The sequence below is a fragment of the Tursiops truncatus genome, chromosome 10 (genome assembly GCF_011762595.2).
Source record: "Tursiops truncatus isolate mTurTru1 chromosome 10, mTurTru1.mat.Y, whole genome shotgun sequence".
NCBI lineage: Eukaryota > Metazoa > Chordata > Mammalia > Artiodactyla > Delphinidae > Tursiops > Tursiops truncatus.
Window position 1 is genome coordinate 38,527,917 of NC_047043.1, and position 26,975 is coordinate 38,554,891.

Here is a 26,975-nt window from a genome sequence, read left to right on the forward strand (position 1 = left end):
GAGAGTCAATGTTCCTACAGGGAAGGGGGTGGGAACCTGAAACAGGAGTTGACCTGCCAGCTCCTTCCCTGGCTTGCAGGTTAGTCCACTGTGTTGCTAGAACGAGAGTATTTTTACACGTCGGTGTGGAGGTGAGTGTTGAATTATGTGACAGCCTCAGAGAAACCTGCAAGGAAAGACACTTCTCATGTTTTAGAAGCCGCCGGGTTAGTTAGCACTTGGCATCCATGATCTCTCTGTTAAACACGCTTTACTGCTTGGTATTATATCTTGATACGACTACAAAACAAGTTCATATGGTCAAGCTGAACAAAGCTTTTGAGGTCAGATTTCCCACTAAGTCTACTTTCCCCACCCTTCTTTGCTCCAGAAGCGTAGGAACAAGCCTGGTCCAGGGCCACCTTGTAAGGAGGGGAACAGCAGACGGAGCAGGCCCATAATCTCACCAGTTATCCAACTGTGGGACACAAAGAGCTGAGGAAAACCAAAATGAAACGTAACAACAACAAAAATGACTCATCCTAGAAGCCTTCCCAAGGCTAAAGGAGCCTAGAAAGAACAATGTGAAAGGCTCTTGTGGAAGAGGTAATCACCAGGGACCCTGGAAGGAAAGAGAAGCATGGGTCTTTCATGGTCTTTTCTACCGTGAAAACTATGGCCCAGGGGCCTGGAACTATGAAGCTGATTTACAGATACCATCCGCTGTGTTTACCAGACGTAGAACAGTCCCTTGGCCACAGTTAATTACCAAGGACCAGGAAGGCAGCACAGCAACAACATACTCAAGTAAAACTGGCAAAGCATGCACCCCAAGATGTATCAGTTTCTACTTAGCAGGACCATAGGAGGCTAGATTACTACAGTGGGATGAACAAAGAACCTGTGTAAATCAGTGGCTAAGCCTCACAGGAACTTGCTCCTTCAAAGCTTCCTTCAGGAATCCCGTGTTCTTCTTGCAAAGCCTCCAGCTCCCTCTAATGGGCATCACCTGTAAGTGCCACTGAAAGCAACACCTTCCTCCACAGGTTGGATTTCCCTAATTCATTTGTACCTAACGGTGAAAGAAGTGGAAACAAACAAATAAAAAAACAAAAAAAACCCTAGCTCTGTCTGCAGAAGCACTGTGTGAGCGGTGCTCGGCACGTGCACTTGCTTTCACCACCGACAAGGAGTTTCATCACAGTCCTCGATAACGCCCGCTCTAGGGGTTCTACCACAAGACTGGTGGGCCTTTCCAAAATCCATACTGAAATGCTGGGACTATCCCAGGGCAGGGCAAGAAGCCGAACAAAAAAGAACACCAAAAACAGCAGGCCATTCCCAGGGAATTAATGAAAAGCCTGAGGATCACCAGGCAGCCAAGGGATCATCAAAATGGTCATAAGCCAGATTTGCACCAAAAGGGAAGGGCCAGCCTCTCCAACAGGAAGAAGTAATATACACCTGAAAATATGCCTCAAGGTGGGACTATCACTGGGATCCTGTTAGAGCAATGCCTGTTTATTAAAAGTGCAATGCTCAAAACCTCAACAGTGCAGGAAGGAAGGGCCATGGGACCACTGATTCAGGCTTAGGCTCACAGTAAAACCCTGGGAGAGAAAATGGGGGTAAGGAGTCTGGAGAACAATGTATAAGGCTAGAAGTAGAAGCAAGTGCTAGAGAGACTTCCCTGGTGGCACAGTGGTTAAGAATCCACCTGCCAGTGCAGGGGACACAGGTTTGAGCCCTGGTCTGGGAAGATCCCACATGCCACGAAGCAACTGAGCCCGTGTGCCACAACTACTGAGCCTGCGCTCTACAGCCCATGAGCCACAACTACTGAAGCCCGTGCGCCGCAACTACTGAGCCCACACACCAAAACTACTGAAGCCCACGTGCTCTAGAGCCCGCATGCCACAACTACTGAACCTGCGTGCTGCAACTATTGAAGCCCGCACGCCTAGAGCTCATGCTCCGCAACAAGAGAAGCCACTGCAATGAGAAGCGCGTGCACCGCAACGAAGAGTAGCCCCCACTCGCCACCACTAGAGAAAGCCCACGCTCAGCAAAGAAGACCCAATACAGCCAAAAAAAATAAATAAAAATTAAAAAAGAAGAAGAAGAAGAAGAAGAAGAAGAAGCAAGGGCTAGAGAAAGAAGCAGTCAGATGGGAAGGTTGACCTTTAGAGGGAAAAATTCAGGGTTGTCCCCATCCTACTATTTCAATGGCTGGAGGGGTTATAACTATGGGAAAAATAGGAATGTACATACTAATGCATACACTGTCTGATTAAGCCTTGCTACAACCCTGCTGAACACAAAATCTGTCCAAATACAAATGGATAAATTTTTTAGGGCAAATGGAAGGTGAACATGTACTCAGGGCTGACAGGAACTTATTTAGCAAGCTCTTTCATCGACAGAACTGCTCTCCCGAAAGAAACAAACAATATATAGCAAAGGCCCCAAAGACAGAAGCAGCAGTGAGGCTAAATAGAAATAAAATGCTTCAATTTACTCTAAGGTCAAAGTAACAGAAGGATGCAAACAGGTTATATTGAAACTGGAAAAATTAAAATTGTACCTCAACACAAGCTGTAGAGTTTGACCACACTAAGCAAGAGGGAGATGGTGCAGAGCCCCCAGGAGAATAGGGTGGGTGGGACCCAGGCCCCTGAAACACAGCTGGCACTGGGGGTCGCACATCCTCTCTCCCACTCCCCAGCAGAGCAGAGGTGGACAACAGAACCCCAGTACAGAGGGTCAGCCACGTACAGGCCTCACTCCAGCAGCTTTCACTCCCGCCGTCTCGGCCTCCCTGCTCACGGAGTCCCGGTCAGACGAGCGCCCGCTGGCCGTGCTGTCCAATGAATGGCAGGAGACAGCATTGTACAGAGCCTCGTAGGGACCCTCCTCTTCCATGTTGCTGTCAAAATCGATGATCAGTTCAGTCACTGCTTTCTCCACATCACCTGAAGAGGGGTTAGAAGGCAAGAGAGTCGGTGAGAGGACAGCACAGTCTTGGACTTCCCACCACAGGAACAACCCAAAGCCCCTTCGGCCACCTGAACTTGACCAACGTTAACCTGGAGCAGGAAAATAAATCACGGCTTTCTCCACGGACAGGAATAAATATAGAGAGTTTCATCTGCGCTTCATACTCTGAGAAATGAACAGATTTTTCTCCAATTCAATATGGAACCTTTGACATCTATGAAGGACATCTCCCAAGATCGTTATAAATTCCCAAATACCTCAATGCCATGACAGCATAAACTTAAACCATAAGATGTAGCAAGGTACAACTGGAAAACTTCAGTAATCCCTTTAAAAGTTAACAAGAACCTCCATGTGCCCAAGCAAAATAGAGGGTGGTGAAGCCTTTCTGAGATGAAGGCGCTGTGCAGCTACAACTCACTCACTAGACAACTACGAACCTCAGAGTGCCTGGGATCCAAATTTGTGACTCTGCAAAGTAACCAGGGATCTGGTTATAGACCAGGGATCTCTGGGTCACTTGCAAAGAGTCAAAACTGTAACTGTAAAATCCCTGAAAGCTAAGAGCTTAGTGAACTACTAATCCCATTACCAGCAAATTATGAGGTCAAGAAAAAAAGTGTGACCAGGGGAGGGGAACAAGGACTCTACAGTAAAGACAGGCTGAGAACCCCTGAACCCTTGCATCTCTGCATTCCTCTGAAAAATCCCTTTCCTTTTTCAGTATCTGGCTTTGCTCTGTTTCTCGAGCTTTCTTCATTGTGATCTGTATCTGGGGGAGGTGTCAGCCAGTGTTTTGTCTTTCTCATTCATCAGACCTAGGACCCAAAAGGCTGCTCAATCAATCTGAAAAGGTGGATCCTGGCTAATGATGGAGAGGCTGGACTGCCCAAGCTAGCATCCAGACCACATGTGTTGGACAAATGATAGACTACTAAAATCTGCCATATACACATCTACCAACCAGATGACACTCATTAAATATTTACTGTGAGCCAGCTATACTCAAGGCACTAAAGTGTGTGTTAGAAAAAAAAAGGTTTCACTGAGATTTGAGTTCATCTTGAGATCATCCTGTCTACCACACATCCCAGGATAGCTCTCACAGAGCCAACTCTAAAAGCAGAGAATAAAATAAAGTAGGAAAGAAAAAGTCCACCATCACGGCCTAAGCTTTGCCCAAGAAAACTTCATATAGTAGTTGGAAAAAAATGAATTTGAATATGAACTTACTAAGTACTCCCAATCCCCCAAAATAATTATTTAAATTAAGATTTTCCATTCTGCCAAAGAACGTTCAACTCTTTTCAAGCTGAGAGCCCCTTTGCTGGCAGAAGAGAGCCGACTCACCCTGAGACTTCTGGGATATGGAGTCCATGTTGGAGATGAGAGGTGGCTGGGTTGTGGGGGTTTTATCTACCTCTTTTGCACTTCTTTTTCCAGTCATGTGATCTACATGGAAAGACCAAAAAAAGCTGCACCAAATACCAGTGGCTTGGTTCAGCCAGCGTGTCCCCTGGTCCCTGCGGCAGGGAGATGGACCCATACCTTCGATCAGTGCTGCTATCTGCTGGCTCTTCTGAGATGGCAGCTCCCGGACAGTGTCTAAGGCAGTCAGTCCACGGTTATCTTTTATGTTGACGTCAATTCCTAGAAAGGCACACCAGGTGGACCAGGGGAGTGAGAATTTTCAAGCCAGCCTCAAAGAGGGTCAAATTCCAGGATACCTAATGCTCCTGGCAGCACAACCAACGTTTTCATCCAAAGATATTTTATCCAGCTATACAAGAACTTCGTACATTTGCAATCAACCAGTGGAGACATACACATATTAGGTTCAAAGGCAGCCAGTAAAAATCCCCCTCCAGGGATCCTGGGGGAAATGATCCCAACCCTGGCATGCTGTGTAGACAAGAGCGCTGCCAACCTCTCACCTGCAGCCAGCAGGATTTGCACCACATCGGTCTTGCCAAACAAAGCAGCCTCATGCAAAGCACTGCCCTTCTCCGTCTGGAAAGCAAATGAGAGCGCAGAGCAGGATATCATCAGAACAGTGACCCAGGTTTGGCGTGGCTTCACACGACAAACGGGACGTAGACAAGAAGGGACAGGAAAATAAAATAAACCACACAAAGTCCTCTGTCATTATCTTTCCCACTTTTCTTGTCTGGATTCCAAAACCACAATCGTGGCCCATACTTGGGTGTTTGATGTGCCACCAGGAGGCCACACATGAATAACTGCACTGTTACCCTTGGAACCACCTATTGGTGACACTCCTAAAAACCCCACCTTCCTGGGTGGAAGGAATGATGAGAAGAAAAGTACAAGGGGGGGAAAACACCTTAACTTCAAATGTGGTCTGGTGGATGCAAAGCCTAAGAAATGGCCATTCATCTGAATGGAGAAAGCTACCAACAAAGGGAAATGTTAAGTCTCCTGTCGGCAACATCAAGTTGATGGGACTTTGGAGGCGCTAATGGTGGCAGTGGGAACACAGGTATAGGAAGATAATGAAAGTTTTCTAATTTCAAGAGAGAGTCCATAAGCATGTCTTTTCAGGGTATAACGACCATGTATTACCCCTGAAAAGAAACAAAAAATAACAGACTCACTGGAGGAGTTTCTTTGTCTCTAAAGTTTCTCATTACAATGAGTCAGCAAATGGAAGCATCTGACATGTGATGTGAACCGTGCTAAATAGGAACACAGCCCAGCAGCATGGCGCTTGTGCCTTTTCCAAAATGACTACGTCCCTTGGGCCTGGGAGGTACGTCCGCCCCACTACCTGGTAATTGCTATCCATGCCGGCATCCAGGAGGACCTGGACCACGGCTTTGTGGCCATTCCTTGCTGCCAAGTGCAGAGGGGTGTGCTTCTTAGTGTTGCAGCTCAGGAGGTTGGGGTGTGCGTTGAGGAGCATCTTCACCACCTCCAGCCTCCCGTAGAGTGCAGCCAGGTCCAGAGGCGTCTCGAACTTGTTGTTGCGCATGGTGGGGTCAGTCAGCTCCTCTAAGAGGACCTTCACCACCTCCGTGTGGCCATACTGTGCTGCGCAGTGCAGGGCCGTCTCGTTGTCATTGTTCTAAAGAGTCAACAGGCGGATGATGTCAGAAAGGTGACCAGCAGACTGGCAGACAACTGGGGTAATCACACGTAAAACCATTGAAATTTAAATGAGAAAAATAGCAGCAACACTTGGGGACTAATAGAACTATGTCAGAATCCCGCAAACAAGCCCGGCTGCTCCAGTCAGCCTCATCTGCCCCAGTTACTGCCAGAGGGGAGCAGTCGGCACCTCAGCCTTTGTAGTCTCCTCTGTGCCAATGTAGACGTGTCTCCAGACGGCAAGGAGAGCCACCTTGGGAACACAGCAGGCCGCGGGGAGAAGCCCTGGCACAGATGGAGGCCCGTAATATCACTGCCATTGACTCAATTTAAACTTCAACTGGTTTTACAATTTCTATTGAGCCAACCCCGTGGTCCTGATTCTGGATCTGCTGACCATCCATTGCCTCGCACACAAGCTTTTTGGAAAGAGTTTGTCGTCTGCGTAGCTCCATGCATGCAAATCAATTGGCCAACAATGAAAGTTACAGAGCAGAGCACCCAAGATCACTCTCAACGTATCAGCCAACAGCCACTGCCAGGGGACTGAGGCACCTGAGCTCAGTCACAGAGTAACGCGGGACCCAGATGCCACCCTGAGCCTGCTCCAGGAGCCTGCCCCAGCCAATGCATGCAGGACCTACAACTGTGCCAAGAAGGGTTTCTTAGGTAAGAAAGATACAATCAGACACCAGAATGTTTTGTGTGAGAGGTGCAAAATATTCAAGATTGTAACATTGCCATTAATTCAAATTCACAACCCCACAGGTCCTCTGATGTCAATTTTGTTTCAAACTAAAGGGAGAACCTGAGATAAAGCAGGAGAAGTTTGTGCTTTATCAACCATCAGAAGCAAAATGTTAATCATTCCAATTATGATCTTTCTTTTACTACTACTGACAATGTATAACTAGAGCAGGCATAGAGGAATTTCCACGACCTCTCCATTTTTAGAAGCATTAATGAAAATAATAATTCTCCCACAAGATTTTGAGATTCCTGAATTTATCCAGGAGGCTTCTGCCACTTTGGGGAAACAAAGCTTCTGAGGGCATGTGTCCTTCAGGTCAATATTATGCACCTTTCAGTGGTCAAAAGGTAAAGATTAAATGTTTCCACAATTGCTTCAATTCTATTAATGATATTAAAAGTAACAGACTAGAAGTTACCCAAACATGCATGCAATTCCATCTGCTTTTGATCTGGCATTTAACTGCATCATTTTTTCCAGCTACACCAAGTGTATCAGAAAGATCCAGGGCTACTAGGCGCAAGGCCCCAAAAGGCCAGAATGATAGCAAAGAAATTTTTTTTTAATGAAACAAGGACAGAAAGGGTGGTAGCAAGAGCCACATGCAAAGATAAATGCACACAGATAAACAGAGGAAGCAGCACTGAGCTCCAACACAGCTCCAGGAGAGCAGCTGCTGAGAAGGTGCAGACAGACTTCTCTGGCCACAGAACACAGCCAGTTAGCAATGGCCTCCTGTGATACAGCTGGGTCCAAGGGGCGAATTCCACGTCAACCTGAAAGTCTGGAGGGCAGGAGAAACGCTGGGCTGGAAGTAAATCCTTGGGGCTCCCTGTGCCGAACAAACCTTTCAGGCCACCCATATGCCCACTTCCTATTAAGCTATGGCATGAAAAACTTAGAGCTGTCACCTCGCCTTCTCATGAGAAGAAAAGACAGCTACAGCAATGAAAACTCACAGGAGCTTCCTGTAGAGGGATCCTGGGGCAGAGTTGTAACTCAAAGAAGTTTAAGAGGATTCTCAGGGTTTTATATCTCAAGATTAGCATGACAGCAAGGGCCAAGAAAGTCAGCTTATTCTCATTAAAACTCCAGTCCAAAAAAACTCGTTTACTCTGAAGTAGACACTGCTATCTCTTTTATATCCAAGTTGTCTCCCAACAACCAGAATAATCTGTAAAAAGTATGTCATTAGGGCCTGAAGAACTGTAAAACTCTAGGGGAAAAAAGTCTTCTCTGGGTTTTTGCCAGAACTAAAGCAGCTACCACAGAGCTGCCTCGCTAAAGGCATGGTCTTGATCACTACCAGGCAAACTGCCTGCCTATGTTAAAAATGGCCTAACCACATCTCTGCAGTTTATATTCACAGTGTAGGAAGCATCTTATTTATGTTTCAGTCTTGCCAGACATGCTCTGGTAACTACAATACTCTTGAGTTTACGTCTGTGGTGACCACATCTCTCGACTACTGAACACAGGCCATCACAATGAGCTCTTACTACCGCTTCCCCTTGGAGCCTAACAATTTTCAGGGCAAGAAGTCACTAAAGTTTTGGATTTATGGACCCACAAGGAAGAGAGGGATTCCAGGGAGGGTACAAACTCTCAACCACCTGGAATCCCTCTCTTTCACACCTTTCAAATCACACCATGGGTGCTTACAACACCCCAAGAGTTCACAGAATCACACTACTATGAATCTGGACTAAGGATGGGGACTGAGATGAAATATCCCAATTTTCCCCCAAGGCTTTGCACAAACTCCCCACTCCTACTCATCTTGAGACCCACTTTCATTTTTTCCTTGCTAGGTCATTACTTCTAAAAAAAAAAAAAAAACCCCTATACCCTTTATATCTGGAGACCCCATTCAATGTATAAATCCATTACTTATGTGTTTTATATACATACACACACACACACACACACACACACACACACAAACTACAAACAGCAGAAAACCATCTAGAAACATTCCCGTGACTTTTCTCCTCTGGGAACTATTCAAAACCATCACCTCCCAGTGCTTGGATTATAGCCCAACTGCACTCTTGTCCACCGCTGACAGATATCTAAGTTAGGAACACCGGGGCTACAGCTCTCTGGAGCAACGATGGTATAGTCTCTAGAAATATACCCAAATTGGAACAAAAAGACAAAGTGGGTCTACAAAGATTTAGAAGACACAGGAAAAGCATGAGAACCAAGTTCCTCATGTGGAGGAGGAGTCAGACTTACTCTGCAAAGCTCTGAAGGCAGAACTCTGACCAACAGAGGGAAGGTTTAGGAAAATAGGTATCAATCAAGCATAAGAAACCAAAAATCAGTGGAATTCAAAAAGAGGCTGCCAAGAGTAATTCTGCTTGCTACTAGGAGAAACAAACAAATAAAATAAGGGGTAGATGGCCTGCGTTTTAGGTGAGAAAAGAGGAATCCTGCTCTAGTGGAAAGTTAGCCTAGATCAGTGGTTCTTAAACAAGCTTCGTTTTGGAATTACAAGGGAGCTTAAAGGTAACTAATACTGAGCCCCACCCCAGGTCTGCCAAGGTAGCACCTCAGAGGGTAAAGCCCAGGAAAACTAATATTAAAAAGGTTACCAGCCTAGCAGACACCAACTTAAACATCATTCATCATCATCAAGAACAAAACAAACTGACATCATGTGCCTGGTGATGCGATGCACTAAAAAGGAAGGACGAACATCACTCTTGTGGCATTACTGCCAAAAATGTATAACCTGAACCAAATCAAGAGGAATTATCAGACAAACTCAAACTGAGGGCCAGTCTACAAAACAAACAGCCTATGCTCTTCAAAAATGTCAATGTCATGAATGACTAGAAAAGGCTGAGGATAACTGTTTCAGATTATGTATGATCCTGGACTGTATCTTGGACCAGAAAAAGAAATTGCTCTAAAGGACATTATTGAGATAATTGGTGAAATTTGAACATGGACTTCTTTTTTTTTTTTTACTTTTTTTAATTTATTTTTGGCTGCATTGGGTCTTTGTTGCTGTGCGCAGGCTTTTCTCTAGTTGTGGCGAGCGGGAGCTACTCTTCTTTGTGGTGCGCGGGCTTCTCATTGTGGTGGCTTCTCTTGTTGTGAAGCACGGGCTCTAGGCACACGGACTTCAGTAGTTGTGGCTCATGGGCTTTAGAGCACAGGCTCAGTAGTTGTGGTGCACGGCCTTCATTGCTCCATGGCATGTGGGATCTTCCCAGACCAGGGCTCGAACACATGTCCCCTGCATTGGCAGGCAGATTCTTAACCACTGCACCACCAGGGAAGCCCCTGTGAATTACTTTTAAGTGTCTGGAGAAACAGACCTACCATAAAACGAATTTGACTACTGCTCATCTTATGATATTCAGACTAAGTTAAAATTGTTTTAAAAGGGGGTAAGTAAACAATTTTAATAGTTTCACCTTAGCTAAGGATGACGTACATTTGGACTGGTTTATGCTGACTTGCTGAAACAGGAAAAGGTCCATATGGTAAAGAGGAAGATAAAAGCTCATGAAAACCATCTCTGCTCCCAGGAAAGGCACCTGCAACTTCTTAATTTCTACAGGTGCTTGATAGGACTTAGCACACAAATGTATTTTAGCAAAAACAATTCCTAGACACACCAGGTCAATGAAAACCCATAAAACCTAGGGAGGTTAGAACTGAATCAGCCTGAGAAGAGTCTGCATTCTTAGCACAACCCAAATAGCCTTATCCCTTAACGGCATTTACGTCACTTGGCCTTTGAGGGGGGGGTGGGGGGGGGTGGAGGCAAAGGGTAGTACAGTTGGCCCTCCCAATCCACGCGTTCTGCATCTGATGAGTCAACCAACTATGGATCAAAAATATTCTGGGAGAGGAACTTCCCTGGTGGTGCAGTGGTTAAGAATCCGCCTGCCAATGCAGGGGACACGGGTTCAAGCCCTAGTCTGAGAAGATCCCACATGCCGCGGAGCAACTAAGCCCATGCGCCACAACTACTGAGCCTGCGCTCTAGAGCCCATGAGCCACAACTACTGAGCCCGTGTGCCACAACTACTGAAGCCCGTGCACCTAGAGCCCATGCTCCACATCAAGAGAAGCCACCGCAATGAGAAGCCCACGCACCACAACAAAATGTAGCCCCCACTCGCCACAACTAGAGAAAGCCCACGCACAGCAACGAAGACCCAATGCAGCCATAAATAAATAAATAAATAAATAAATTTAAAAGGTAATGCTTAAAAATAATATATTCCAGGGGAAAAAATCTAGAACGTTCCAAAAAGCAAAACTTGAATTTACCAAGTGGCAACTATTTACACAGCATTTACATTGTATTATCGTATTACACTGTATTATTAGGTATTATAAGTAATCTAGAGATGATTTAAGGTGTATGGGAGGATAGAAGTAGGTTATGTGCAAACACTACACCATTTTATATAAGGGACTTGAACACAGTATCCACAGAGGTCCTAGAACCAATATCCTCTCAGATACTGAGGGAAGACTGTATTTCCAAAGAGAGAAGTAAGTTCTTATTCCATTTAGACGAAATTTCTTTTATGTGTGCAAAATCAAGGGATAGGAAAATGTGCTTTTAAGAAAAAAAGTCTTACCCTTTAATCAGAGCTTTATAAGCTAACTAAAGTAACCACCAAGTCGGGAAACAATCACTTCAAGGTGCTTCCCCCCAAACAAAACCCTGAATGGACCAATACAGCAACGTTGCATTAAGCTTCACTCACTAGTAACAAAGAATAAATTCCAAAACAGCCTTTCAGAAATACCACATGGTATATACCTTTTAAAATTAGGACCTCAAATATTACTAGTAACCAGATATTTTTACTTCATGTACATGATCTTATTTGAACTCCAAAATAATCCCGCCAGGTAGATGGTATATCCCATTTTATAGAAGAGGAAACTGAAGCTCAGAGAAATTAAGTAACTTGTTCAAGTCAACACCAGTAAGTGGCAGCACAGAATTCAAACTTGGGTCTGACTTGATCTGTGAGGGTTTTCCACTCTGCTGCACTACTTCCAAAAAAATAAAAGAAGATGAAGTATCTTCCTATCTTCCTATCTTGAAGATCAGAAAACAGAATTGAAAGTGTGGGCAAACTAAAACTACTGTGTTCCCCCACTCCAGATCAAACTGCTTTTCCACGATTAGGGCCCAACAGCTGAAGGAAATCTCCCGTAGAGCCTGCCGACGTCCAGCCCATAGGGTCCTTCATTTGCTAAATCAGTATTTTCAAAGAAAAACATGAAATATCTGCCTTGCATTTGGAAATGCGCAGAAGGACCTTACATTTCCCTTCCCAGCAGCTGCTGTATTATTCAGAGCCAAGTGAAAGGTAGCTGATGTGAATAATGCAGTGACTCAGCCAAACTCCAGATTGTTGCCAAAAAGCAAACCTCATCTGAATGAAACCTTGAGTCAAAACAGCAGGTGAGAGCACAGAGGAGACAGGCTAACACCATCACCCAACCCACCAGCTTTGCCTCCAGAGGCAGTGGAGGGCCGAGGCCGGGGGCTGAACGTTCATCACTAGGCCCATCAGCCCGTTATTTATCCCAGCCTCACGGGGGAAGGAGACTCAAGGCAAGTGCCCTGCTTGGCCGTGCAACTTCATTTCCTATTTCTGAGCTGTTCCAAGGGCCAAGAGTGACCAAGCAGAGAGGGAAGCTAATGGCTGGGGAGAAGGGACTGAGGCTTCAAAGCCCCAGGCACAAACTCAAGGAAAAGAGACGGGAGCCACACCAGCAGCTTTTAAGAGCAAAATGGAGTCACCCACGCCCTGGCTGCCACACCTCCACCACAAGCTATTGTTCGGATTCCATCTCAAGAGAAATATCGAAAGCAAACTTAAAAAAAAAAAAAATTAATCTAGGAAGTACAATTTAATCATTTTCTGTGCTTATTAAAAAGTGAGCTACTTTGCGTAACATCTTTTAATTGCACTTTTCTTTTTTGAATTTAAATGATTTTAGAAATCACAATAGTAAATTATGCCCATAATATGGTTCCTTCTATTTCCCCAGTTCTGCCACTTCTAAGCTTTTCAGCCATTCCAGGAAAAGCACCCAAGCTTTCCAGAATTGGTATGGGTTTTAAAAACAAGAACAAAACCCACTGAAGCTTCGTTTTCCCATTCCCAGGCAAGCCAGAAGCAGATGGGCTGAAGCGGACAAACGTCAGGTTGATGAAGAAGAGTCTGAGTGGATGAGAGTGGAAGCCAGAGAGGACCGAAGAGAAAGTGCAGCTTGGAGAAATGATGCAGAGAAATCCTGGCAGCGAAAAGTACACACCTTGGCATTGATATAAGGGTCAAAGGGGCCGTACTTTTTGAGTTCTTTGATCTCAAGAGCATTCTATAAAAAGGAGAGGAAAAGAAAATGTGATGATAAAATGGATGAAATATATCAAAGCAATGCACAGCCCCGAGGGGGCCCAACACTAGACAACTTGGATCTGCCCTCTGGGTGCCTCAAAAGGAAGTTAATGGGGAAGACAACCTCCAGGGCACCGCGCTCATCACCCCTCTCATCCAAGCTTCCAACTGAAGCAACGTTAATGGTTTTTAATAAATCAGTGAAATACTTGTAACCACTGCCTAGATGCATTAGGTTTTTCGAGCTATTGCAGACGTTGTGCCCAGCCCCTGCCCCACCCACCTGCCTGCCAGATACGCAAAGCACTGGGCTGGGTCCCACTTATCAATGGACACTCCAGGCGGGAGGCGGCTGTGAGCAGGACAAGCTAGCATACTCAAGTGGCTCAAAAATCCAAGCAGCTGTGTTCCAAGGCAAAAGTGAGCAAAGACAGGATTAGAAATGGTGGCTGAAAATTTCTTAAACGAGAAGGACTTTAATGGGTGACTAGTTTTTTCCACATTGAGGAATATTAGTTAAAAGCAAACCTCTTTTATAAATTTCCTCCAGATAAGAGAAATTACTGTCACATTAGCCAGGAGGAGTAAAGTTGCATGTAGGTTCTAAAGAGGCAATTCTAAAGAGACAATTTTCCTTCCTAATGTTATAAAACAAACATCCTCATTGATGATCTTGAATGTCTGTTGCTCACCTACCCAGAAAATACAGCCAGAAGGGGGAAAGGGAGGCGGATGAACAGCTGTACACAAACAATCTCCAAGTGGAGAGAGCTGGGAGCACTGCTGTAGTTTTCTCACCCCTCACAGTGAAGCTGCCCTTCTCTGAATCAAAAATGTGCTCTTAACAGAATGTGCATGGTCTTGCTGACAGGGGGACTTCAAGAATGGTTTCCTATTTTTTTGAGGAATAACCCTGATCTAATCCTACAGGTGACTGAACAATCTCCTCTCAGCAAAGTCACTAGTGAAACAGTCCTAAGCTTACTGAGAAAGGGCAGCATCTCTCTCCTTCAAGCAAATAAGAAAAGTATCTACTTCAGTTCAGAGCAGAGAGGGCAACAGGAGAATGGCTTGTCATTCAGAGAGGGCCCATCTCCTCGCAAATCGACACCATCTCAGATCCAAACTACAGGGAGGTGTATTTTATGAGAGGTTTGTCTAGAACTTACATAATTCAAATATAACTTTCCCAAAGGAATAAATATAAAGAAGAGAAGGTACAGTCTCAGAGTACCTGAATCCATGGCCAGTGTGTGGTGTTTCTGCTCAAATGCTGCCTTTTTTATTTTTTAAGAATTCTCTCTGCTTTGTCAAAGCATGGTCAGTAGTAAATGAACATTAGAGGACACATGGAAATGATCTTCATTCTGCTGAATCACCTCAGACCTCCACTCACGTGGCTTTGTGAGTTCATTTTTCAGCACTAGCACTCGTACCACCACTCCTGCAAGTTCTGATGCATGTAAAACAATGGCATGGTTCACACAGTACCAACACATGCTGGGAGTATTTCTGTTTACCAGCTAAAGCTGCACTGCCACGTTGATGGCAAAAGCCCACCAGTTTGAAATGAACTCTGGGCAATTTTGCAGGATTTGCATTATTTCCAGTCTTGCACGTGAGGTGAGTATTTATAACTTTGTTACAGTACTATTCCAAATCTGCATGATTCAAATGCATATGAAATGCACCCTTCATGGTACAAGGTTTCCCTGGCGCACTAGAAGGAGTAGCGCTGGGAAGAGGGGAATCACCCTTAGGCCAGGGAAGAGCTGGTTCCCTGAGATCTGAGTTACGGGACTGAGACGGTGATGGGGCTGCCAAGGTCTGGCTGTAGCTGAGTGGAGAAAGCTTCCCTTCCCTCCAACCTGTTCATTGACTTTGGTGTGTGAGGGCCCTTGATGGATGAGCAATCGCACTATCTGGGCATCTCCTTTCCAGGCTGCCAAGTGCAGAGGGTAACAGCCTTTAGAGTCAGCCACGTTGGTCAGCGCGTCGTTCCTCAGAAGAACCTCGACCACATCCCTAGAAGGCGAAAATCGATCATGAGTTTGCAGAACCCACAAGTCTTTCGTACTAACAGTTCTGCACATCTGTTTGGCACAAAGCCCTTTCACAGAGATTATCTCACCTGGCTCCCCATCTCTACCTGAGCTCACCGCCCAGCTCTTCCTTTTATTCCATGAGCTACTTGTACAGCTGTTGACAGCAGCTGAGCCATCTTGAGGCACACAACACTGACTCATCACCTCCCGGTGTATCTGGGCTTTCTACATAATCCATCTATTTTCCATTATTTTGAAAACGTCTGGTCCCCTTGTCTAAACCTTGCAATGTTTCCTTGTTTGTGATGTTGAAACAGCATTCAGGGATAGAATTTACATAAAAGCAGTCATGCAAAACAAATATCATTATTCACCACATTATTCAGAGCACTTAGTGATGTGGGAGCTGGAAGCGGACAGGCAGAGCAGAATTAAAGTGGCTGCAAACATAAGCCAGATGCATATGGTATCACTTGATACATCCAGAAAGAAGGACTTGGCTTCCTTCTTGGTGACACCACTAATTAAGTAGATATAAATGTATAACTATCCCCACGCACATGAGGTCAAAGAAAATCTCCACTGTAAATAAAACAGCATCTGGAGATGAACTTGGCTAACAAGCTACAGTCATTTAAAGATTCACTTTAATTCAGGTTACCCCACCATTTAAGGTGGAGGGAGTCTCTACAGATTTTCTGTTAGCTTTGTCTAAGATGGTTATAGAAAAGACCACATTACAGGAAATGATCACATTCCATATATCTTAGAAAAGTTTCATGTAGAAGGAAACAGCCATTGCTTCTTTCCGGCACATCAGCATCAATTAGGCTGGGCCAAATATTGCAAAAGTGAGACAGAATACCATGAGGTGGTAGGGCCCTGTTCTCGCTCGGAAAAATCTAAATGGTCCCAATAATCCTTCCTCATAAAAACTAAACTTCTACTGCTTATCTCCCTTAGTATTAGGCCTCAAACTCCCCGATGCCCTGTCTTCCGTTACACTCTGGTTTTCATTCTTCCTGGCAAATCTACGCTCTGTACTCCACCACTCGGCCTGCTCCTGCTCTGAGCCTTGCCATTCTACCTCACTTGAAGGGCAGCGCCCTCTTCAAGCTGCCAAACCACTGAAACCTGTGCCTTCTCTCAAACCACCACCCACCCCCTTGCCAAAGCACACCTTCTCCAGAAAACTTCCCAGACAAACCCCACACAAATCACAAATTCCTGATAACCTCTCTATACTCAAGGGAATTAAATAGGCCATATTATTTATTTATTTTTCCCCTTAAAAATGGTTCTTGTTGTGGACAAGGCTAATTTTATGAGGAAAGAGTGGCAAGCAGAAAGATAAAGTCAACAGAAAGAAAGTTTCTCATGACCACTCGATCTATTTTCAGTTTATAAAGGGACTGGTTACATAATACATCATCCAGCACCATTATGTTCTGGCTGCCCCACATTTGAGCTTCGTATCCAGATCATTGCAAGGCACTGCCCCATTTCAAAGGGGAAGAGAATAAGCAGAAGAAAGGTAAAACTTAACCTTTGGTTAAAGTTATTTTGGGAGTGGGGTGGGGAAGGATGTTTATATTATACACTAAAGAGAGACTCAAGAATTCTGGACGGACTAAATTTAGTTTTTCTCTGTTCTTCAGCATCCCTGCTTTGTACACCTTTACAGAAGGAAAAAATTTAAAAAGACAATCTGAAGGCCTGGGTTCTGAAGAGTGGGGCAGGAATGTAGCACGTTAATACTTACTTATGGCCATTCAAAGCAGCATGGTGCAGAGGTGTATACCCAGTGCTGTCAACACAGTTCACATTTGGCCCTCTCCAGATGCTATAGGGGGAAAAAAAAAGACTGAAGTCACAAACCAAATTTAGAGACATCTAGCTGCCTGGAAAAGAATTCTGTGTGGTGGTTAACCAAACGGGTTACTTCCACATGACTCCTGATAAAAGAAAGCAGCTATTTACTACAGAAATGCACAGCACTGAGGGTACACAATGGGGTGCTGAACAAGGAGTCAAGTATCAAGACAACGGTGTCATCATTTCAGAGCTTGTTTTCCTGTATCATTCTCCTCATTGGTAACTTTATTACTCACTCAGTCTGGGACTCGTGTCTCTGAATACTGTCAGGATTGTAAGAACAGCTCGTTGAAAGGTCATCAAAAATATCACTGAACCAGGGACTTCCCTGGTGGCGCAGTGGTTAAGAATGAGCCTGCCAATGCAGGGGACACTGGTTCGATCCCTGGTCCGGGAAGATCCCACATGCTGTGGAGCAAGTAAGCCTGTGTGCCACAACTACTGAGCCTGCGCTCTAGAGCCCGCGTGCCACAACTATGAAGCCTGCACGCCTAGAGCCCATGCTCTACAACAAGAGAAGCCACCGCAATGAGAAGCCCACATACCACAACGAAGACCCAATGCAGCCAAAAATTTTAAAAAATCACTGAACCAAACCGTTCAGTCAGTTACAGGTACTGAGTACCCACCTCTACTCCTGGTGACTGAAGTCTTGAGAGAAACTCTAGACCAGATAATCAGGATCATTCAACCACAAGGACCAAGATCAAAGAACCCACATTCATAAAAGCACCAGGATACATGTGTTAAAATGCAAGGGACAATTCTGTCTTTCCTTTGTGAATATGTCTTATTGGTAATAAAAAGAATAACAACAGAATCTACAATTTGAGTGCCTTATTTGAATCAGAAATATCAGACTAAGACGGTTGAAATGTCATCTCATTTAATCCTCAAAGCCTTAATTCTGACTTCTGTTTCATCCTTACTACATTGGCCAGAGCCTCTAAAATACTATTAAGTAGTAGAGGGCAGCCTTGTTTTGTCCTGCTAATGCTATTGGCAGTTAGTCTGAGGTAGACACTCTGTAACATGTAAAGGAAGTATCTTATTTTTTTCCTTTTTAAATGTATTAGAAATACTGTTTAATTTAAATACGTTTTTGCATCTATGGATAATATCATAGTTTTTCACAGTGAACCAACTAATTTTTTTTTTTTTTTTTTGCGGTGCGCGGGCCTCTCACTGCTGTGGCCTCCCCCGCCATGGAGCACAGGCTCCGGACGCACAGGCTCAGCGGCCATGGCTCATAGGCCCAGCCACTCCACGGCATGTGGGATCCTCCAGGACCGGGGCACGAACCCGTGTCCCCTGCATCGGCAGGTGGACTCTCAACCACTGTGCTACCAGGGAAGCCCTATCAATAGCTTTCTTAATGTTGAGCCATTCTTTCATTCCTGGAGTAAACCTTATTTGGCCATTATCCATTAGGGCCATATCAGTGACTTCTACTTGAGAGTATTTTACTTAGCATTTTCACATCTTCATTCATAAAGGAAGCTGGTCTAAAGTTTTTGCTTTTTGTGCTATCATTATTGGGTGATATCAGTATTAGGTTTAAGTCACAGATCACCTGAGCAGCTATCTACACATTTCTATATTCCGGAATCACTGACATAGAGCACTAAAATTATAATCACCAGTAAAACCATCTGGGCCCAGAGCCTTTATACACAGATGTTGGAAGCAGCATTATTTGTAACAATAAAACTTTAGAAATAGCCTAAAAGTTCATCAACAGAGAAATGACTATGATAACCAAGGTGGAGACAGATAGAATATTATATACTATTTATATTGCTGTGTAATAAGACAGAATAGAGGTTACAATGTAATGCTAAGGAGAAAAAAGAAAGAAAATTGTAAATATTGTAGAGAAAAAATATATATGAGAGACATTTATCAGGATTGTAAATTGAGTGCACAAGTTTACCCCATCTCCTGTCTAAAGTTGTATGAAGTGAAACGATTCCCACCCTACACCACAGATAATTGATGGACATAAAATAGAGAGATTCAGCCTAAGAAAATAAGAAAAAATGTTATCAAGTAACTGGCAATGTTGAGGGATTCCTAAAAGGCAGAAATCAGACAAGGCTATATCTACAGAAACACAACCTAGAAGAATGCCAATTAAAATAATCACATACCACTTTTCACCTATCAGACTGACAAAAATGAAAATGATGACGTTATAAAACGCTTGTAAAGATCAGGGAAACAAACACTCTTAAACACCACTGGTATGAGTTTAAATTGGTGAATTCCTCTGGGAAGACAATTCGGCAGCACCCACCAAAACCAAAAATAGGCATTCACTCTGGGCCAGCATTTCCACGTCAGGCACTATCCAACGGAAACGCTTGTACACGCGCACAAAGACACATCCTTGTTAGGACTGATCCACTGTAAGAGTAAGAACTACAAACTTAACGTCCACCTATAGGTAGGGAGTTAAATACCAGGTACCCCAATAAAATGAATTATTATGTAACAGTTAACAACAACAACAAAGGAAAGAAAACAAGGTGGACTTATTTGTCCTGACGTGGAAAGATTTTATAAGATATGCTGTGTTACAGTAAAGTGAAAAAAAAGAAGTCATTGTATAATATTCAAAAGATGAGCCCTCATTTTATAAGTACACACATGCACACACACACACACGCACACACACACCCCCTTGGATGGCGATGGGAAGCATGCTCATCCAGTGTTGACAGTGGTTCCCTCTGGGGAAGGAAGCATGTGTCGCGGGGGCACCACAGAGTGGTGAAGGGGGACTTTCACGTTCTGCTCTCTATTCTACCACACTATGTAAAACACAGTGAGAATACATTCATGCAGTAGTCTTTTTAGAATTTTTTTTTAAAGAGGGGAAGGAACCTATGTACAGGGAAAAGAAGAGAAAAAAATGAAATGTTAATAATAAATGGTTGTATATGTGTGACATGGGTCACTTTAATAAGCATGTAGGTATTTGGCTTAAAAGCTTAAGATAAATTTTAAGTGAAAAGAGAGGACATGTGTACTGACAGCTACATTATTTGTTCCTTGTCAACTAAGGAAGCTGGTGACAAGGTCAGGAGCCTGAGTTTCTTCCTGGTGTCCCCATCCTCCATTAAGCTTGGATTCCTATAGCACCTTTCAAACAAAGAGTTAAAAGCAATGATCTCTTTGTCACATTTATACCTCATTTCCTAAACCAAAAATAATATACCTATGCCTGACAATGAATAGAACGATGGAAAGTGAAACAGATCTGGAAAATCTAGGAGGTACAATTTTCATACTTAGTTTCAAATTGCCCCACAAGACAAAAAATCATCATTCTATTATAAACTAGGTGACACTAAAACCCAAAAACAAATTATTTGCCCCAAATTACAAGCCAAATCAGTGGCAGATCCAAAGCTCCCATTTATGGTGCTCTTGGCCTTTGGCCAAACAGGGACTTTGTGATCTAACCGGATGACAAGATGAAGTGAAGATGCAGTCATACAAGGTCGCACACAATAGCAAGATGACTGGAATAAACAAGAGGAGTTGGGAAAAAGGGAATAGTAACACTGGTTAAAGCAGCTGGGAGCTCAGGTCTGTCAGCTCCTAGTACTGCATTAGGAATCTGCTACCTCTTCAACCATCTCAATCCAGGTCCCAAAGTAACCTTAAAACTGAGGTTTAAACTGCCCTTGCTTTTAACAAAAAGGCAGAACTGAGCAAGCTCTCTGTCATTTTCTAACTTTTACCTCCATGTCTCCGGTTTAGAGGTGATTAAGTTTGGATATCCCATACCAGCACTAAAACTACCTCAAAACAATTAGAAAAGACAAGGTAGAAAGATAAGCACTTTCCTGCATAAAGCTGCAACTTTCCCAACTGGGTAAGGCCTTTCCCCCTCCTTTTGCTCTAACTAGCATTTCTTCTAAATGCTCATGGGGAAAAATTTGGGGGAATGGGGAATATATTAAATAAAACCTAAATGAAGATAGAGAACTGTCATCTCTCTGCTTGGAATCTTAGCTTCAGACAGGATGGTAGTAACATCCCCCTCCACCCAAGTTTCTTCCTTTTTGGCAGCCCAAGAAAAGAGCTATTTACAATCTAGGCCTCCCTCCCTATCACAGCTGTCCTATTAGGTTTCTCTAAAGCAGTAAGTACCAAAGGGCTGATCACTGACAAACAAAAGCAGAGCACAGAGCACCAAGAGAACCAGGAAAAGAAAAAGAAAGGTACAGGAGATCCCTAAACATTTAGTGCACCATCACCACAGCACTGATTACATTTGACCTTGGACCACAGTGAATTCTTTATGCTGCGCTTCCATACTATATATTTTAAGCCCTTTAAGGGACTCCTTCATGTTTCTAAGAGCACAGCACTGTGCAAGGAACTGCCCAGGGCTACCAGTTTGCAACTTCTAACATTCGGTTTTTCCTAACCTGCGACCCCAGTGTGACATGATCTCTGTGTAGCGTAACGAACCTGCTACTCTCTATCCATTAAAAATGGCAACAATCTCTTGATGGGACATGTAAGCATACTGCATCTGAGATATCTTTACATAAAACACAGAGACAGAAGAACCGTAAGTTGGAACCAAAGTGGCCAGTCCACTTTCATCTGTGACTACTCTGTGGGATCAGGACTAAACGATATCCTACAGTGGCTCTTAGCTGTCGGCAAGCTTGCTTCATGTTGTCCAGTTACCTAACTGCTTGCTTCACACAGACAAGTAATGGCATCTCAATGGGCTGGCAGAGTGTCCAATCCAGTTCAACTGAATAAATGTTTAGGCACTATCTTCCATACGCCAGAAAGTTATAGTCTCCACCCTTGAGGAGAGTGGGGAAGTCAGACAAGTAAACAAATGACGATACACTGCGTGAATTCTGGGAAGTATGCAAAGCATAGCTCACGGGGAAATGGGAATAAGGGAGGCTTTGCAGACAGACGAGACACTTAAGCTGAGCCTTTAAAGCTTAGATGGAATCAGCCAGGCAGGAGAAACAAGGAGGAAACGCCCAAATTCAAGGTCTCCTGAGTAGGCCCAGCAAACTGGGGCAAGTGCAAGTACCTGTGAGTGGCTGGAGCGTGATGGTGAATGCGAGGATGGAGAGGCAGGCAGAGCCAGGTCATGAAGGGTCCCGTGGGCCACCGAAAGTTTCAAGCAGGGAATGATCAGATGTAAGTTTTACAAAAATCCTTCTGTTGACAGCTGGGAAGTGGGAATTTGTTATTCACCATACTGTTGATGGTTTTAAATATTTCCGAATTTGAAAAAAAAATCATTATGCTAAGCATTTGTATAGACGATAGACTGGAAGAAGTGTGTGACTAGATCCAGGGAGCCCAGCTACAAGTTAGCAATTCAGGCATGAAGTAAGAACCTGAACAAAGGCAGTGATAAGGAGCGCTGAGAAAAAAGGATAGATTCAATAGAAAAGACAGGATCTGGTGACCAAATTGGGCGGGGCGGGTGTGTGTGAACAATTCAGTGGCTAATGAGAGAGTAATTTGAGGAGGAAAACCCGTGTTGCTTTGTTTTGTGATTGTGGCAGTATTAGGCAGGGGAGGGGAGGAGGCACAGGGAGTTTTGTTTTGGATTAGTTGAGGCTGAAATGAATTTGGACTCCCATGTGTAGATGTCCAGTCAGTAGGCAGATGAGGGTCTGGAATACCATGGTTACATGGTTAGTTTAAGATGACAATGCTCAAATGTTGACAAACATGGATGTTGCCCTTACAACGATATTATAAAGTAGGGAATACATGTTGTTATTTCCATCTTACAGGTAAGAAAACTGAAGTCCAAATGACTTACTGATTGTCATATAGCTAATTAACGTGGAACTGAAACAAAATCCCACGTCTGACTTCTAATGCATATTCCTTCTAGTTTATTCAGGCTCTTGACCTTAACTGTTGAGACAAAACAACTTGGAGGGACTTCCCTGGTGCCTCAGTGGTTAAGAATCTGCCTGCCAGTGCAGGGGACACAGGTTCGAGCCCTGGTCCGGGAAGATCCCACATGCCACGGAGCAACTAAGCCTGTGCGCCACAACTACTGAGCCTGCGCTCTAGAGCCCATGAGCCACAGCTACTGAGCCCACATGCCTAGAGCCCGTGCTCCACAACAAGGGAAGCCACCAGCCCATATCACAATGAGTAGCCCCCACTTGCCGCAACTAGAGAAAGCCCGCGAGCAGCAACAGAAAGCCAATGCAGCCAAATATAAATAAATAAATTTATTTTTAAAAAAACTTGGAGCTCTGTGGGTCTCCTCCTGCATTAGTTCTTAGGAAGTCAAAGACTCTCAGAACACCAAGTCGGAAAAGGGCCTGCTCCATCACTGACCCTGTGAAGAGGGAGCAACGGCAACAAACTTGAGGGGGAAGAGAGGTTCTGGGCAGCTCTCCATCAATTCTTCATTAAATCATTAAGGTCTAAACAGGAGTTTGTCTCATCAGCCTTTTTCTGCCAAAGGCCTTCTCTGTTTTCCTCTTTTAGTTATCCTTGCAAAGGCAGATTTATCTCCGAACCTCAGGAAGGACTGGCAGTTTTCCAACAGAAGGAAGCACTGTCCAAAGTCAGTCTAATTTTAAAAAGACTTCATCTTACTCAAATGAATTTGACACATCCTTACTAAAATGCTTTCTACATAATTAACTGTTGAGCGTAAAAGGAGAGATAATAAGGAGTCTAGGAAACCGTTCCCATTGTCAAAGAAGCTTGTGATCTTTGGAGAAAGACACAACTTACAGACATGAAACGATCAGACAAGAAACCCCCAAAACAATGCCAAAGGAATTCTAGTTGACTGGGAAAAACTGAACATGTATTTTTATTTCTGATCAATCCTGAAACCCACTAAAATGAGAGTAAAAACAAACAAAAAAAGAATACGAGAAGGATAACAATGAACATAAAATGTCAACATTTTTGGAAGATGAAAAGTAGATAAATTAGCAAAGCTGAGAAAGTGAACCCCTGCATCCAGGGAAGGGGATGCCAATTCACACAAGCACCCTGGGAAGGGTCAGTGATTAGAAGTACCTGGTGGCACAGGAGACCAGAGATGAGGAGGGGCTGAAAACGAGGACTTGGTACAAATTCTGTATGCAGCAGCATTAGCCCACCAGGTCTCCGGTCACATCCAGGGCAGCCAGTAGACTATTACCCCTGCACCCAGGCAGGAGAAGGTGGATTTATTTTGCGTAGAAACTGAACCAGGTGGGCTCTAAACCCAGGGACTTTAGGAACAGCAGAACTTAGGAAGAGGCACTGTACCAAAAACAAAGGCCCTAAAAGGAAGTTTACATCCTGAAGGACGAGGTTCCAGACCTGCTCACTCACTTGGCTCCCAAAATGCTAAGAGCCCTACCCTCCACTTGCAAACAGAAGGTTAGAATATTTTTTCCTGTAGAAACCAAATGACTCCACAGAACGGTTCAATAGATGCTGACTTTCAGGGATTCCCCAACAAAGCAGGTGGATTCCTGCCCAAACACCCTAGATAGAGCATAGAAAACCCATCCCTGACAAGTTCATCCCACCTCTATATAGACCATCCAATCGGCTTTTTTGGTGTCTCACTTTTAAATTAAAATGACAACCAAGGATCACCATACATTTGAGGAAAGCATTCAACATGAAAAGAGAGAGCACAAAACAAACAGAATAAAGGGACTCTAAGGAACCAAATAAAACTTCAACCCAAAAAACCTATTATCACACAAGAACTAGATTAGAAAAAATTAGAACAATCAGTGTAAAGCTTTTGGAAATTAAAAAATTATAGTAGTGGGACTTCCCTGGTGGCACAGTGGTTAAGAATCCGCCTGCCAATGCAGGGGACATGGGTTCGAGCCCTGGTCCGGGAAGATCCCACATGCCGTGAAGCAACTAAGCCCATGAGACACAACTACTGAGCCTGCGCTCTAGAGCCTGTGAGCCACAACTACTGAGCCCATGTGCCACAACTACAGAAGCCCGCGTGCCACAACTACTGAAGCCCGTGCGCCTAGAGCCCGTGCTCTGCAACAAGAGGAGCCACCACAATGAGAAGCCCGCCCACTGCAATGAAGAGTAGCCCCCGCTCACTGCAACTAAAGAAAGCCTGTGCACAGCAACAAAGACCCAATGCAGCCAAAAATAAATAAATAAAATAATTTTTTAAAAAAATTAAGTAGAAATATAAATAAAGAGCTAGATGATAAAGTTCAGTAAATCCTTCAGAAAGTGGAACCAAAAAAGAGATAGGAAATTCCAGAGAAAAGATAAGAAAATTAGAGGACCAAGAGCTCCAGAGAAAGAAAGAGAGGAGAAAATTATCAAAGAAATAAATTTTCCTAGAACTGAAGGATATGAACTTCCAGTTCAAAGAGTCCATCTTATACTTAGTACAATAAATAATTTTTAAAAAGACCCATCCCAAGGCACACTGTGAAATTTCAGAATACATGGGATAAAGAGAATACAGTCTCCAGAGAGGAAAAACAGTTCACATACAAAGGACTGACTGGCATCAGAATTTTCAATAATTTCAAGACTTTCAAAAAGTCTTATGGCTTTCGTTTCTGTAAGCCATAAGACAAAGGAGCAACGCTTTCAAAATTCGAAGGTGAAATGATTTCCAACCTAGAATTCTACAGCAGACAAAGAATCAGTCAAGTATAAACAGAGAATAAAGATATTTTTAGACATGCAGAGTCTTAAATTTTACCTCCCACACACCCTTTTATCAGGAAGTGACTGGAGGATATGCTCTACCAAATAAACGAGCAAACCAAGAGAGAAGAAGACAGGTATCCAGGAAACGGGACAAAAAAAGGCAAAGGGAATCAAGTGTACAGCAAGCCTCAGAAATACCCAACCATCGCTGGAGGATGCAGGGCTTTGGCATCTGTGGGAGAAAATGAAACTGACAAGATCAACTGATGGGTCTGCCTGGAATGTGGAAAAGAATATTTAGGGATTTAAAAAGTATGGTTTTAGTTTGGGGATTAAGGGTGAGCTGGACATAGGAAACTCAGAAAACCAACAAGAGAGGCAGAACGAGAAAAAAAAAAAAGGATTGGAGTATATTAATTGGTTCAGCAGGTGAATAATACTAATAGCATAATAATATAAACATTAGATACTGATGTAACTAAAAATTGTGATATATCTGAAGGATGAAGGGGGAGGCAGTGGACCGAGAGAGTGCAAGAAAGCTAAACTCTGCTCTTCCATAACAAAGACTGAGAGAGAATGTGTAAAATTTTTAAATCAAGAAACAGCAACATAAGCATAATAATCAGAAATATGGAGGAAACACCTGAAGCTCAGAGCTAAGAGCTAGAAGTGGCTGCTTTCCCAGAAAAGAACTCAGGTGTGTACAAATGCCCCCTGGTAAGGATGGTGCAGAAACGATTCTGACACAACACGTCAGGCTAGACAAGTCCTTGTCAACTATGAAATGTATATTTCTGGTCACCTTGGCTTTTGTGGCCATGAGTTTTGTGTTTCAAACATGTGACGAAAGGCAGTGACTTTGAAGGGTTTACTCTCTTATGAGAGAGAAACACAGTGGAAAGGCAACACCCCATTTTAACCTCACAGGTGACACAACTCACAAAAAACTTGGAAGGATGGCCCCCTTTTTCCACAAAGCCAGCAAGGAGCTCTCCCCTCTCCTGCCAAGAACAAGGGTCTTCTGTTTCTAGTCAGTAATCTGTGCACACACAATACCCACCCCTCCGCCCCCCACAAATACACACAAACCAGCAAGTTCCTGGAGAGCAGGGACTGTTAGAAACCTTGTACATTCACGCCAGTAACTGCTAT

General features: G+C 43.8%; 1 protein-coding gene across 6 annotated transcripts in view; it reads right to left on the reverse strand.

Moving 5' to 3' along the window:
• ANKS1A (ankyrin repeat and sterile alpha motif domain containing 1A) overlaps positions 1-26,975 on the reverse strand; it is a 186,555-nt gene that overhangs the window by 96,910 nt on the left and 62,670 nt on the right. For 4 of the 6 annotated variants that reach the window (XM_033864391.2, XM_033864390.2, XM_033864389.2 and 1 more), the window contains exons 2-9: positions 17,035-17,115; positions 15,096-15,252; positions 13,145-13,207; positions 5,765-6,061; positions 4,911-4,986; positions 4,525-4,626; positions 4,327-4,428; positions 2,755-2,951 (exon numbers count right to left, since the gene is read on the reverse strand). In XM_033864391.2, coding sequence (XP_033720282.1) covers positions 2,755-2,951; positions 4,327-4,428; positions 4,525-4,626; positions 4,911-4,986; positions 5,765-6,061; positions 13,145-13,207; positions 15,096-15,252; positions 17,035-17,115 — 1,075 coding nt within the window. The remainder of the gene's footprint in view (positions 1-2,754; positions 2,952-4,326; positions 4,429-4,524; positions 4,627-4,910; positions 4,987-5,764; positions 6,062-13,144; positions 13,208-15,095; positions 15,253-17,034; positions 17,116-26,975) is intronic. The other 2 variants (XM_033864393.2, XM_033864392.2) reach the window with 1 other exon arrangement.